At 33.5% G+C, this 17,146-nt stretch overlaps 1 protein-coding gene across 3 annotated transcripts in view; it reads right to left on the bottom strand.

The window, feature by feature from the left end:
• Positions 1-11,107: 11,107 nt before the first annotated feature.
• Positions 11,108-17,146, bottom strand: part of LOC121390686 (putative uncharacterized protein DDB_G0271606) — an 86,400-nt gene continuing 80,361 nt past the window's right edge. For all 3 annotated transcript variants that reach the window (XM_041522564.1, XM_041522565.1, XM_041522566.1), the window contains one exon: positions 11,108-12,208. In XM_041522564.1, the coding sequence (XP_041378498.1) occupies positions 12,171-12,208 (38 nt within the window). In that variant the 3' untranslated portion in view covers positions 11,108-12,170. The remainder of the gene's footprint in view (positions 12,209-17,146) is intronic.

The following is a 17,146-nucleotide window of genomic DNA, read 5'->3' as shown; positions in this document are numbered from 1 at the left end:
AAGGGGCCATTTAACAATTATGCAATATAAAATTTGTAAATTTCTTTTATACCCCTTATTTCCAATGTAACATTTTGTAAGATGAAGATCACTCACCCCTCTAAAAATTACGTACCTTAACACTCGTCAGTACCGGTACCCCTCCTCGCTACCCATCCCCCTCCTCGCCACCCCTCCCCCCATCATTATAATAGATTTCCTGTTGGTATTTATGTTTTGTTTTGTTTGGTAATAAATACTAGATATGGTCTGGTATTTCGTATTCTATATTTTACAGGCCAGCCTACATGAATTTGTTTCTATTTAGAATAAAAATAAAGTGGAAATGGTGCCCTTTATATTGCCACTGATTTATTAACTGCAAAATGTTAATTTTGTAAAAAAAATTTTTACATTAGTATGTTTGATGCTAAATACCATTACATCTATCATTTTCTAGTTCCCCGATAACAAATATTTCACACATTAACCAAAAGTTTGTTTTGTTTAATGACACCACTGGAGCACATTAGTTAATCATCGTCTAATGGATGTCAAACCACATGAACCACTAATACATACTATAGGAAGAAACCTGACAGCATGCACTTTGAACAATGTTCTGGTTAAATACGCAGAATATTCAGGCTACCCCCCACCCCCACCAAAGCATTACATGATTGTTAAATGGCCCCTTACTGTTACATTTTTAAATAAATGGAAAAGAAGATGTAATGAATTTTGAGATATGAGTTTACTTAATTCTCATAAAAGCAGAACTCAATTATTTTTGTTGTTTCTTTTCATTTCTTACTGTTTTTTTCACTGTAATGAACATCAAAGGAAAATCTGTGGTTCCATCAAAAACGAAACTTTACTTGCTATATGAGAGAAAAAATATGAGAGAAAACTACAAATAATGGTTAAAGTATATATTCGATATTCTTTTTTTCGATTTAAACAAAATACTCTTTCAGTTACAGCTGTTACCAAATATGTCATTTGTCTGCATACTTAATATATATAATACAACATTTTGTATAAGAGATTATTCAGTGAAATACCCACTGCGTTATTTATGCCTCTCAGTATAGTTAAGTGAAAAAAAAGAGAGAAAAAAAAGAAGAAAGAGACTACAACTTCATTATGTCAGCTGACGCTCTTGTATCTATATGTCCAGTTGTTTAGTTAATAGTTTTTATCAGGATTTCTGTTTTGTGGTTGAGCTATTCTCTGATCAGAAATAAAACCTATTCCAACACTACTATCATAATTTATAGTTATAGTAATTTGTGCATTTATTTAATTATTTACAAATAATCAAAAAAAGTTTGAAAGAGAAAAAAACATATCAAAATTACAGGATTTCTATCTTTTGGCGGAGTCAATGCCCAAATAGAAATACATGTAAAACCTATTTCAACACTATTATTGTAATCTTACATTTATTTAATAATTATAAATAATCAACATTAAAAAAATAATAATAAAAAAAAAAAATGAATTGACAGGATTTCTAGTTTTTACAAATGAAACAAATATTTTGAAAGAGGAAAAAAATATCAACTTGACAGGATTTCTATTGTATGGGTCAACCATTCCCCAAATAAAACTGAAACTGATTCCAACACTACTAGTACTATAGTAGTCTGTTCTTTTATTTAATTATTTATAAATCTTGTCTTCACAAAGATGAAAGTGTGTTATGGGGGAAAAAAAAAGAAGAAAAAAAAACCACCCCCAAAATCAGGAATTTTTTACATTGGTAGTCAGGTACCGAGATTGGCCGTATGATTATGGTTGCATTACAGTGTAAAATGGTGGCTCTCATTCAGAATACATGACAAAGCATCAGTTCAAACAATATCATACGTTTTCAACAGAGAATATGGATTTTTAAAAAAAAACAAACAGCAGATATGTATAGTCAATTAAAAATCCAGAATTCCGGATAAATCCAGAAAACTTTCTGAACCTTAAAGAGTGTCTACACAACAATGTTATCTTCATAAACGATGCACACAACAAACAAGAGACAGAACATGTTAATAACACATTGCATAGAAAACAAAACAAGGCTTGTTGCATACTGCATTAATTCACACAAAATTAGCTGCACAATTAACATAACTTATGTACAGGTTTTTTAAAGGGGTATTTTATGATTGTATAATAATGTATGGCGTCCATGAACTGTCTAACAATCTACCAAGTGAACCCACTGGAAAACTGCCGCTATTATAGCTACTACCACTTCATGATCCGACACGAAAAAATTGACGGGAATAATTAATAGCTCTTCTAGCTTAGATTATGATGAGTCAAAAATTAAAGTTTGTTTAGCGACACCACTAGAGCACACTGATTTAGTAATCATCGGCTATTTGATGTCAAACATTTGGTAATTTTTACATATAATCTTAAAGAGGAAACTCATTATATTTTTCCATTAGTAGCAAGGGATCTTTTATATACACCATCCCACAGACAGGATAGCACATACCACGACCTTTGATATACCAGTACTAGTTGTGGTGTACTGGCTGGAACAAGAAATAGCCCAATGGGCCCACCGATGAGGATCAATCCAAAACCGACCGCACATCTAACAAGCACTTTACCACTGGGCTACGTCCCACCCCTTTATGAGGAGTTATTTAACATACTACAATATTGAGTATTCATATTTATAGGATATTAAACAGGCTTCCATTTCATATCATGTTTAGGTTATGCCTTTATGAGGAGTCATTTAACATACTACAATATTGGGTATTCATATTTAGAGGATATTAAACAGGCTTCCATTTCGAATCATGTTTAGGTTATGCCTTTATGAGGAGTCATTTAACATACTACAATATTGGGTATTCATATTTATAGGATATTAAACAGGCTTCCATTTCGTATCATGTTTAGGTTATGCCTTTATGAGGAGTCATTTAACATACTACAATATTGGGTATTCATATTTATAGGATATTAAACAGGCTTCCATTTCGTATCATGTTTAGGTTATGCCTTAATGACGAGTCATTTAACATACTACAATATTGGGTATTCATATTTATAGGATATTAAACAGGCTTCCATTTCGTATCATGTTTAGGTTATGCCTTAATGAGGAGTCATTTAACATACTACAATATTGGGTATTCATATTTAGAGGATATTAAACAGGCTTCCATTTCGAATCATGTTTAGGTTATGCCTTAATGAGGAGTCATTTAACATACTACAATATTAGGTATTCATATTTTGAGGATATTAAACAGGCTTCCATTTCGTATCATGTTTAGGTTATGCCTTAATGAGGAGTCATTTAACATACTACAATATTGGGTATTCATATTTATAGGATATTAAACAGGCTTCCATTTCGTATCAAGTTTAGGTTATGCCTTAATGAGGAGTCATTTAACATACTACAATATTGGGTATTCATATTTATAGGATATTAAACAGGCTTCCATTTCGTATCAAGTTTAGGTTATGCCTTAATGAGTGATAATGAAAATGATTTCACAAAGGACATAAACATGTTACAAAATGGTAGCGAGTTTAATATGCTTATTTATTACCCATAATGGATTTTAATTTAATATCCTATTTATTACCCATAATCAATTTTAATTTACCGTATATCACTGATTTTATCTGCTTGACATCCTGGTACAGTTGTAGTGCGGCAATCGATGGTGTCATCATGTGACTTCTAAGTATTATGTCCCACTTGACGTAGTTGGGATATATCACTTTGATATGAACCACAATATTTTTCACCATATGGGTAATAATTAATCATTTTGTAGTATTTAAAAAACCCACAAAAGTCACATACTAAGGTGAGCTACATATCACTCTCCTTGAACTAGTCTCAGGTGAGTTTTGGTGAGAGCGATGGCTCACCTTAAACGACGCAGTCTGCTACCAGAGGAGAACTTTGTACCAAACGACTACATGTACAAAACCAAGAGAAATACAAATATAAACTGACACTGTAATAGTATAATTGTTTCTTGGTTATGATTTCAAACTTTTTGTCCAGAACTATTTATCATTACAATACTCTGTATGTTTATAATGGAGTGAACATTTTGTTTCCAAAATCTTGATTCGCAATATTTCTAGTCAACTGAAAATTGATTAGCACCTATTGTTTAATGTTTTAAGATTGTGTAGCGATCTCTGAAACTTGGTTAGCAATCGCGACGCTATACTGAATAATGAAATGGAAATATACAATACACCGAATCTGCTTGTCTATGAGTGATCAATGTATATTAAAATGGAGTGATATATTAATAATTCAGGGAGACAAAAAAACAAAAAAAAACAAGAAGAAACAGTATAATTGTACACTATAGAATCAACACAATCTGTGGCCTACTTTGAAGCACAACAGTAAATAACAATATGTATATATCTACACACTAGTTTGTGCATGTGCACGCATCTATGCTTACTACGTATACATGTAAATATAAGAAATTCAAAATAGCATTTCTGTATCACAAATTAAAAAGCAAGCTGCTGTCGATGATAATGATGATTAGGGCCGTCACATTTACCTATAGGTCCACACTTACCGGTAACATCACGTGCGGACATCTATAGTCAACAAAATTAGGTAAGAGAGAAAGAAATGTTTTATTTAATGACGCACTCAACACATTTTATTTACGGTTATATGATGTCAGACATATGGTTAAGGACCACACAGATTTTGAGAGGAAACCCGCTATCGCCACTACATGGGCTACTCTTTCCGATTAGCAGCAAGGGATCTTTTATTTGCGCTTCCCACAGGCAGGATAGCACAAACCATGGCCTTTGTTGAAACAGTTATGGATCACTGGTCGGTGCAAGTGGTTTACACCTACCCATTGAGCCTTCTGGAGCACTCACTCAGAGTTTGGAGTCAGTATCTGGATTAAAAATCCGAACCAAACCCAGTACCTACCAGCCTGTAGACCAATGGCCGAACCACGACACCACCGAGGCCGGTAAATTAAGTAAGAGTCAGAAGATGTCTTTTGCCAGTTTCATATTGATGTTAACAAGTTTTATTCACAGATGAGTACACTTTGACTAGTGATACATACAAAAATAATGAACACAGTGGGTTTCTTTTCTTATTTTAAACAATATATTAAAACAATTTGCCAAAAATTTCTACTAGTCCATAATTCAGTTTGTTGAGTATGTAAAATGATCCAATTCTTAAAAAGTTCACATGAGAAAGCTCAGAGAAAAAAACAGGTAAATCTATTTCATTAGTAACAAGAGATTTTTATATGCACCATCCCACAGACAGGATAACACATACCACTGCCTTTGATATACCAGTCGTGGTACACTGGCTGGAACGAGAAATAGCTCAATAGGCCCACTGACAGAGATCGATCCTAGACAGCCCGTGCATCAAGCGAGGTTTTTGTTTTTTACCACCGAGCTACGTCCCACCTTCCGTTTAAATTCTAGAATCATTTCATGTAACAGGTAGGTAGTCTACTACGTATACACATGTGTACTGTACTGTGTGAACGCTGTAAACATAACGGCCCTAATTATAGTAATACATAATATACACATAACAATCAAAATCGATGAAACAAGTACTCAGGACCATACCTAACAAGTTGTAGTTTTTTTGGGGGTGGGGGGGGGGGGGGGGGGCTCAGGGTTGTTTTAAGGATCTGCGAGCCTGTAGCTCAAATAACATTGGGGGCCCCATTCCCAGGATATATAAATTTTACAACCCCCTCGGGGAGAGGTTAAAAATGCGTACCCCCCCCCACATACCCCCCCCCCAAAAAAAAATACCTTCCAACTTTACCCATAACTGTACATAATTACTTCTTTTAATAATATCAACAAGCATTCAGAGAATACTGCTGTAGCAAAACATGTCCCCTACTGTACCCAAAACATTTTCTTACTTCCAAGATTCATGGGCCCGGCCATTACTCTGTGAAAAAATTGGTCAATTGCCATGAAAGTCAAAGTTGAGGCATTATGGGGAAAAAAGAAAGTCTAAAAAACTAATTTTCATATGTCTTAAGTTCAAAGGCCATAACTCTGTTGTCAATAATAGGTAAATCACCATCATCTGTAACAGTACATGATAAAGCTATATACACAATTTCAGCTCAATATCTTGAGGTATAGTCCCCCTCCAAAAAACATTCAGAAAAAAAAATGTAGATGGATGAACAGACAGACAGACAAACAGGCAGACAGAAGCCGTCATAACTAATAAAATGCCTGTTCCAAAACACCTGACAATGTCAGAATAAGAAACTCATCATGAACGGATATCTCTTGTTGCAATTGCAATAACATATAGCATTTGTAGCATAAAACACCTGACAATGTCAGAACAAGAAACTCATCATGAACGGAAATCTCTTGTTGCAATTGCAATAACATATAGCATTTGTAGCATAAATTGCAAAAACATATAGCATTTGTAGCATAAATTACTCAGCTTTTAAGACAAATGTTTTGGGTTAGGGGTGTATTATACTTAAGCTAACAGACAACTCAACAACGGCACCCGATACATGTGACTACACCAGTACACGAATAACTGAATATTACGTAACTGGCCCCAGATAAATAGCCACGTATACCTGAATAAACAGAATAAAACCAAGGACAAAATAACGCAATACCACTACAATGAAAATATAATTCTTACAGAATATGAAAAATGATAAACATTTATGTGGAATCACATTTCTGAGATTACAATTTCATTGTTCAAGATTTGAATCAACAAGCATGAAACAACAAAACAGACTTTCACAATGTCTATATGGAAGTTTGAATACAATATACCGGCCTCATTGGTGTCGTGGTTAAGTCATCAGACATAAGGCTGGTAGGTACAGCGTTCGCAGCTTGGTACTGACTGCCACCCATTTCTACGACTCAGTGAGTAGGTGTAAGACCATTACACAAGACTTCCCTCTCACTAACAACTAACAACTACACATAACCCACTGTCCTGGACAAACAACCCAGATAGCTGAGGTGTGTGTCCAGAATAGTGTGCTTGAACCTTAATTGGATATAAGCATGAAAATAAGTTGAAAGGAAATACTATATTCCGATAGTGTATTATGAATGTCAAGGTCACGGAATGTCAAACAGTTATTCAGGGTTTCTGCCAGAGGGTACAAAGGTTAAAATTACATATCCCCAAATCTTGGAAATTAATGGATATCTATTTGTATATTAAGATAGATTAAATTGCTGTTTAAATATTTGTTAAAGTACATGGAGGTTTGATGTTGTTTAATGACAACACTAGAGCACATTGATTTATTAATCATCGGCTATTGGATGTCAATCATTTGGTAATTTTTAGTCTTAGAGAGGAAAGCCAATAAAATATGTCCATTAGTAGCAAGGGATCTTTTACATGCACCATCCCACAGACAGGATACAACATACCATGGCTTTTGATATACCAGTTATGGGACACTGGCTGAAAAATCTTTAAGCACATGAAATGCAGTATTCAATTTTAAAACATTTCTAACCCATAATCACCTGCAAGTAGATACAGCACTTATGATCTGTCTGAGATTTGTTTTTTTAATTATATATATATATTTTTTTATTTATTACAAACCCTCAACAAGCTAAAGCTGTAAACATTAATTTAAATCATGTCCCACAACACGCTAAACCTCTTCTCCACAGTTAAGTACGCTATGATGTTATGATGCGATTCATAAATGAATATTGTCAACAATATGAAATTAAGTGAATTTTATGTGAAACAATAAATAAAATTCTGATTTATGGATGTCTGAGAAGTGTTAACGTAGGAGTCGAAGGAAGGGTATGCCAATTGCCAAATTTCACATTTTGTCTTATGTGGCTATAATATTTAATATTTGGCTAACAAATGTTTGTTTTTATTAGCCACATTATAATAATTTTCAAAGAAAAACATATTCTACATGTCTGAAAACAGGCTAAAACAACATGTGTTACTTTGTGAGCCCCGATATGATCCCTCCCATTGACTACAGACCAAGGGGCATAGCTCTTGCCTGTGGACTAAAATTCACAACTCCAATTGCCTAAACACTGATAATATACTCCAGTGAACAATTCACCTTGTTACAATTACATAAAAATCATACAGGGTTATTTGAACACATAAAAAAAGAAAAGAAAAAACAAATCTACCCCTCCCCCAATATTCATCTGCCATACTATAGTCCCAGTGCAAAATAAAATAGTAAGTATACACACAAATACCCCTCCTCCCCTTCTCATCACTCAGCATTTAAAATTAGTCCCAAGAGAAAAAAAAAACACACACACACACACACACACACACCAAAACCCCTGCAAAATAATGTTAAAATAAAAACAACTGTCTCTCCCCCTTTCATTCACCCATCATTATATATACTCCCAGCACCATAGAAAACAGAATATTCTTAACATAAAAACCCCATCTCTCATACATGTCACTTATTATTTAAAATTAGTCTCAGCATATGAAAAACAACAAAAACATATTAATATAAAAACTGTCAATCCCCCTCCTCATTCCCCTACCATAAAATGTAGTACATAAAAAGTAATGGGCCAAATTTACCAAGCCTGTTTTTGACATACATGCGTGTGTAACTATGTGTATTTACAATGCTTAAACACATGCGTTTAAGAAAAAACAGGCTTCGTCAAATTCACCACAATATGTTCCAAACATAAACATATTTCTTTCTCGTCACCCACTTAAACGTGTGAACGAAAAATGAAAACATGTTAAGAGACAAACAGATATTCTGACAATACAGAATCTTTCAGGTAATCTAAAAATAGGTCAGCCCAAACCTCATTCCGGGCAACCAGTTTTGGCTTTCAGTAACTCAAATACCAAAATTAAAGTCACATACCCTAGTTTTCAAACATTACCAGAAACTGTCCACTACTAGAGCTGTTTCTGACAACTGAAATCGGATTACTTACGCATCATTGTTTATAATAGCGATTTACTGAAATCGGATTACTTACGCATCATTGTTTATAATAGCGATTTCCATAAATCACTTATATTTTATTGTTCAGATTATCCATTTCCATACATCTGAAGTGTCTGGTCATCCTGGTATTTGTAACACCACAAAATACATTTTTAATAATTCTGAAAATGCAAGTACAGGTTATGGAGATGAGAGCTGTAGTTTATTTGTGGAGGGTAGTTCCCCATTACAACATTACAGACTCTAGTTTCACTCTACTGTAACTTATTCAGGGGTCTTACAGGTTTGTAGATTAAGCAGCATTCGCATTATGTGACTTGTCAACTAGGGTCTCCACGAGTACTCGGGAATGGGTCGAGTCTAGCATGACTTGAGTCCGTTCACAGGACTCGAGTACCTGTACAAGGTGGAATATAATGAGCAACTACAATACAATGGACAATGTAGGACAATAATTTCAGCAGTAGATAATCAACGATATAAGTTACACAATCATTACATGATCATGCGCTAGTTTCTCTTTCTAAACTGGCCGTCCGTCCGTCACAGCACTTCTAAATGCAATACAATGGCATGATTTGGCATCCATGTTCAGCGCTGGAATTAAGATGCATAATGTTATTTTACTTTATTCCTTAATCTCATCATCATCATCTAGTGTAAGTGTCAGGTACTCGGGTCCGGGTTGACTTTGTCATTCGAGTACCAAGAGTCCAATATTTTGTACTCGCGGAGACCCTATTGTCAACCATACAAAAATCGGAACGTATGAGACTAAAGTCATTACGATTTAGGTGTTGTCACAATACGATTCGATCGCAAGCGACAAGTCGGTACGACTACATGTAATCACAAAATGAGAATACTCTATAACCAAACATAGCGTCCAATTTCATGAGCTGATACTAGAGTTTGTGACTTTAACTAGGGTTTGTGACTTTAACTAGGGTTTGCAACTTTAACAAGGATTTGTGACTTTAACAAATATCGGACTAAATCTTGGCAACAAGTTTATCAGGTGCTTCAAAAGAAACTCGGTAAGCTTTAGGCAATGTGGACGACCGTTTGCCTCATAATCACAGTCCTGTTTATTGACAAGTTCACCCAATATATACAGTAAAACCTCTCAAAACCAGACCCTCTGTAAAGTGGAATTCCCTCAAAACTGGAAGTTTTTCGTGGTACCTTTTTAAATATCTGATAGAAGAGAACCTCTCTAAATTGGATACCTCTAAAAAACAAATTTTTTACTTGGTCCCATGGGTGTCCGGTTTAGAGGAGTTTTACTCTCTGTGTGTGTGTATGTATATATATATATATATATATAATGATTTATGTAAGACGACATTTCATGTTATAAAATAGAATCAATGGAAAAATAAGACTAAATGCCACCAAAACATACCCACATGATTTAGAAGCTTTGGCCAAAAGGGACATAACTCTCTGCTAAGCAGGATGAATAAAGAAATCCATGTAAACAGATTTGTATTATAAAAAAAAAGAAATTGATTATTTCTTGTTGAAAGTTTTTTTTCTCTCAATTTTGAAAAGCTTTACAATCTCAACAGAACATAAGAATAACAAATTTGATTATTTCTATCTGAAGTTTTTCGTCCATTTTGAAAAGCTCTACATTCCCAACAGAACATAAGAATAACAAATTTGATTATTTTTGGTTGAAGTTTTGCGTCCATTTTGAAAAGCTCTACATTCCCAACAGAACATAAGAATAACAAATTTGATTATTTTTGGTTGAAGTTTTTCGTCCATTTTGAAAAGCTCTACATTCCCAACAGAACATAAGAATAACAAATTTGATTATTTTTGGTTGAAGTTTTGCGTCCATTTTGAAAACCTCTATATTCTCAACACAACATGAGAATAACAAATTTGATTATTTCTGGTTGAAGTTTTCCCTCCATTTTGAAAAGCTCTACATTCTCAATAGAACAAAAGAATAAAGGTTTCTAAAAACCTTTTGTTTTGTTTTTCATTTCAGTTAGCCACATCCTATATTCTCTGACAATTATTTTTTTAAAACAAGAATTCTATCTAACATAATAATATACTCTTCACAAGCTTAAAAAAAAAAAAAAAAAAAAAAAAAAAAAAAAAAAAAAAAAAAAAAAAAATCATTGTATATTCTAACATTCATAATAACAGTGTATTAACATATATTATGTAAAACAAAATGCCTTGAAATGTTGAAAATGCCCTAAATATTTCTTAGATGTAATCATTTGTTCTACATAATGTACAGCAAATTATTAAAATATGAGCAGGTTTTTAAAAATGTTTGACTAATTAAATCAAACACACAAGCTACTTCTTGACCTATATAACAGGGTTCTTACACTTTAACAAAACAAAATTCAAGGACATTTCCAGGACTTTTCCAGGATATATTTTTAATTTTCCAGGACATAAAATGAATCAATGAATATTTTAATTACAAACTGTTGTCTGAACTTAGACAACAAAAGTAAAGATGCAAACAAAATAAACCATAAATTTTTTGGCCTAAACTTCCATGACATTTCCAGGACACTATAAAAATTTAATGCTTTTTCCAGGACATTCCAGGGCTGTATTTTAAAATCACAAAATTCAAGGATTTCCAGGACGTGTAAGAACTCTGTATGATCAGACAACGCTGTTCAAACTGTACTAATCTACACAATAAGGTGACAGCAGATACACAGTGAAAATTGTCCAAACCGGACCCTGGAAAACAAAAAAACAGAATCCTGTCAAAACCAGCCAAGTCTCAGGATCACACATTTTCTTTCTACTTTCTACAACACGACCCTATAAACACTGGGCCCTGTCTAAATCAGATAAATATCGGTCCCCAGCGTGATCCGGTTTAGACAGGTTTCACTGTACATATATCAAAGTAGATAAACCTGGCATGAAAAAATAATTTAAGATGACTTATTTCTCATAAAGATCGGATGGTTCAAATCAATCCCACCAAAACCTATTAGAATAATTTACGCCCAACTTGCTCTGCACACAGGAAACCAGGACCAATTTGTTTCTTACTTTCTAATATACATATTTTAACCATTCTTAATCCTGAGAGATGAAAACAATAGTCGATCCCATTTGTTGTTGATGATTATACAACAGTCTTGCTGTCATGTCAATGCTTCAAAACTTCACTTGTGGCTGTTAAACTTCATCCATATGCTTCGCCATTTGTTTTTTATCTGCAAATAGCAAACGAAAACATTATTTCTAACAGAAAATATAGTAAATATCTAATAATAAATCATTGTAAAATATACTTTAAAAATAAACATATATGAAAACATCAATAACCCCTCCCCCAATTAGAAAAAAATAAATAAAAATAAAAATGATACAACCATGTCCATAGCAAATACAAACATTGATATGTTTGATCAATATCACTACTATATACCAACATATATATACATTTTCTTACAGGTATATGATACACAATTTCATATAATTAACCTATGACAAAACAAAACAAAGTTTATTTTACTGACAATCTGAAAAACTAAAACTAAAAATAAATAAAAATAATATCAAAGTATTACATGTATTCTGAAGTAATTTATAAATCAATTAAGTTTTATTAGAATGAAAGTAGTAACAGGAGTTACAGGACAAAAAATTAATAAACAAATTATTATTTTCAAAATGAAGTACTTGTATAGACTCAGTCTTTGTAGTTTATTTGATCTTCTTTTACATACTCAGTCTTTGTAAAATGAAACATTGGTAAAAGACTAACTTAACTTGAATTAGCATTACATTTCTACACATCTACACAATGGCATGCAGTAACTATTCAAAAAAGTCAACACAGTCTATGTATGCATAAGGAAAATGTTTCACAGATTCGGAAAGCAAAGAAACATTGGCAAAAACGTTAGTCACAACATATACTTTTTTGGTATATCAAACCTAGTATTTACGAAAGTCAGTACTAATATGCAGTTTTGTATTAATTATTAAATGAGAGTAAAAAAAAAAGCAGAAAAAAAAAAAAAGACACATTATTAGAATTTAAAACAATTAGTAAAGGTAACATTGAGATGTTTATGGACACTGTACAACACAAGAATTTAATCAAGATGTCATACACAATGCTTAACATTTTTGCAAGTGTAAAAACCATAGTTTGGGTTTGGGTTTTAATACCAGCATACATGTTTTAAATGAAAACAAAAATCAAAATAATTACCAGTATCTTATAATATGTATATTTTTAAATACACTTGTACACGTATAGCAGAAAAGTGAGGAAAGTTAACCCCTCCAAATCTGCTCTTGCTTTCATAACATTCCTCATGAATGCAGTAAGTTATAAATGCAAATGAAGGTATATATAAAATAGAATTTCTGTAGAAAAAAAGTTAAAATATTTTGATATATTTGTTATTTTAAGTATGGCCCTGTGAGTGTTGTCACTGATACCACAGTCGCTGATATCACAACTTATTTTGCCAATCTTCCTCACCATCACCAAATCTGTTCTCAAAGAATGCCATTCTGTGTCCAGAGCACAAAATGGCACCCACTCATAACATTTTCCTTACATCTGGCCTGCAAAGTTATTTCAAATACATTAATTAAGCTACAGGCAGATTTGTACCACCTGTGTTTTGATTGGTGTTCATTCTTAACAACATGGATGCTGGTTTATCTTAGGTTAGGCCTGGTGCTTATAAAACTTTTAGAGTCTAGACTCGAGATTCTAATAGAGTTTGAGACGTGAACATCATGGCAATGCCATACAAATTGTATGCTTGTGATGGCATTAGAAATTGAGTCTGAAAAGTTTTTTTTATAAGAACCGGCCCAGGTCAGGTCATAGAGCTTGACATACACATCCAGAGCAAGCTGTTGTAGCACACGCCTGTCAAAGGTGCAGGTGTCGACTTTCGCCGGCTACTTCATCCATCCAGGACATGAGGTTTATCTTACATGTCACATCTCAATATATATATATATATATATATATATATATATACAGGTACAGGTACAGGTATATTGTACAGTGCACACTAATTAAGGAGAAAAACTAGAGACAGTTAATTTCTACAAGGGTGTCATCTTAAATACAGCTAAATACACTGACCATGCCACGCTAATGCTAGGCTCAAACTATCAAATGCCACGACAAGGTTGACCAACTTTCTGCTGTGACGACTTCTACGACTGTCCAGTTGCTAGTCTGATCGCTCTTACAACTTGATTCTTGTCATATAAACCATTAGTCGTTATTCAGACTGCACCCGTTGTAAGTCGCGAGTTGGGGAAACTACAACGCAACCGCTGAGTTCGCTGAGTTGGCCAACTTTGTTGTGACAGTTGACAGTCTGGGGCTAGCATTATGCTGCATTCGGGTGTGCTTGAAAATCGGTATTTTCGAGTTGTAGAAATGCAAGTACAAATTGTTTCCATTCAGATGCACTTTTAAGGAAATAAGCTCCGTTAAATAGGAGAATAGTGCTTGGGTATGGTTTTTTTCCCTTCCATGTAACTTACAACTTGTAATATTAAACTCGAGTACATTTTCGGGTGCCATTTTGAAGTGAGAAGCTCATAATGATGATTACGAACACACTCGAATGCAGCATAAATAAGAAAAAATATCAGAAACAATGTCTACAAGTCTCAATACAGTTAAATATACGCACAGTGCTAGACTGATAGATTAACTCCATAATAAATTAATAAAAATATGTTTTGCCAAGTTGTAGTTAAATATCAGGAGATGTCATTACTTATTATTCCATTTCCAATAAAGTCTTATTTTAATTTTATTTAAAAAATCTTTTTTTAAAAATTTGAAAATTGAAAATCCTGTATTAAAATTGCTTTTTGGCTAAGAAACCCCCCCAGCATGGCTTATTTCCCTTGAACAGTGATGTTATTGATGCTTTTTCATTCTTCTTAAAACAGAAGATGCCTGTAATTTGTGTAAACATAAATAAAGTAGCGATAAATCTTAGTTTGACAACCAACTGCTATTACACTAAAAAAACCCAAAACAAATGGGGCCAGGGTGGGTAGTATTGTGTAATATCAGTGGCAGATCCAGAAAATCCATTTAGGGGGGCCCCAATGACATGAGGTGGAATGCCAAGGGAACTTTGGGGGAGGTTTGGAGGGGGATTGTAAAACAATGAAAATTAACATATAACTGTTGCTAAATTTAGGGTGGCCCCGGCCCCTGGCCCCCCCCCCCCCCGATCAATCGCTGAATATTAATAGTATTAATTTATTGTATGGTGAGATGGGCAATTCTGGATTAGCCACAAGAAAGAACTCTATGTCATATTTCCATCTCCTTAGATTCCTTGCTTCGACCAGTTGGAACAAAAAGTATTGACGTTATTCTGTATAGATTTTGTTTTCATTGTAGTTACAACTGGCTTAAGGTTACAAATGTTCACTATGCAAACAGGTTTTTGTTTTTGTTTCAGCCGTGTGAAATGGTTTTCAGTTGACATTTTGTCGTGAGATTTTTTTTTATGGAGATTAGAAACAATCTCTACTGTAATTATACAGAAATAACTAGAAATGTTTCAGTATGATTACGATTCAAGTGTTTGCACTGGAATCTTATTGAGAAACACAAATTCTTCCTAACCAGCACACGGGGAAAAAAATCGCTTATTGATCAATCTATTTTTTCTGGTGCTGAATACATGTAGTTACGCGCAGAAATGCGTACATGGAAAGGCAAGTACTTATATGAGCTATATCGATAAAATAAATGATCAACGCTTTTTTCTGGTGCTTAATAGTGATGCACAGAAATGGAAACATGGAAATGGTAGTATTTATAAGCACTATATCGATAAAATCGTGCACTGAATTGGATGCAGAAACGCATTCATGGGAAGCAGACCTAGAAAGAAAACTTAGAAAACAATTAATTTGTGAATAAAAGCCAGAGATATTAAGCACAATGAGACTATGAATGCTGTAGTAATTAGTTAATAAAAGTATACGTCAGTACAAAGTGAGGAGGTGAATACGCACTACACATCGTATAAACTATAAATAGTGTTTTCCCTAGCTTGTTTTAGCATGGTGCGGCATCATGTCTCAATAGTCTAGCGCCATCTTGACTTAATCAGTGCCATGCTGCCCTGAGATTAAACAAGCCTTTTTTCTATAATCAATTCTAAAATTGCCTTTATAAAACAGAGAACATTTTGTTCAGTATCGCGTTGCAATTCGCTAAACAAATTTCAGAGATCTCTACACAATTTTAAAATATTAAACAATACAGTAAAGTATACTTATAACGAACTACTGCACAGAACGAACTGAGCGTAAAGTCCCATTTTATCTCCCTATACATTAATAACCAACTTGTAGAAATGTGTACAACAAACTACTGCTATAAGAAACTAAACTATCATGGTCCCTTACGGTTCGTTATAAGACTAGAAGTATTGCTCATCGAGAGTTTGAAGACAAAATGTTCCCTGTAAAAAAATTAATAAAATAAGCCTGTTATATATTTTGTTATTCATTCACTTATTAAAGCAAGCAGATTAATTACATTTTTTAAAATTTCAATTAACTTTTTGTTTTTAATAAAAATTAAAAGCCCCAAAATTATGAAAATGCTAAAAAGTGTTTAGTCTACCATGCCTTGCCAAATATCTAGGGAAAACACTAACTATAAATGTGAGAAGCCAAAACATCTGATGCAGGTTTTCAATAACGATGGTCACATGACTCCGGGGTGGATAAGTGGGTGGGTGGACAGTCATACTGGGTCACATGTTTGTATTACACGGAGGCTGGGTGCGAACAACAAGAATTTTATGAAAACATCTGTTTTCTCAGTTCACAGTATAGAGACAATGATATTCTAGTCAAGAAAAAGTATAATTTCAATTTTCCCAAATATTCTATATTAAGTATCAATGGGAAAAATATATATTTGTGAAATGACTTTTGATCATGTTAAGTCTAATTTTTTTGTATTTCATGGACTAATGCCGTAAACAAATTTAAGAACACAATGAAATTATAATATATATATATTTATCATATAATAGTTAGCATATCCAGTGTAATCAAAGTCTGTGCTGTTTTTCAGATCCAATACTTTCTGAATTTGACCAGTTTGCAAATTAGATGTAAAT

The sequence above is a fragment of the Gigantopelta aegis genome, chromosome 15 (genome assembly GCF_016097555.1).
Source record: "Gigantopelta aegis isolate Gae_Host chromosome 15, Gae_host_genome, whole genome shotgun sequence".
NCBI lineage: Eukaryota > Metazoa > Mollusca > Gastropoda > Neomphalida > Peltospiridae > Gigantopelta > Gigantopelta aegis.
The sequence above is the reverse complement of the archived record's forward strand: the minus strand, read 5'-3'. Positions and strand labels throughout refer to the sequence as shown.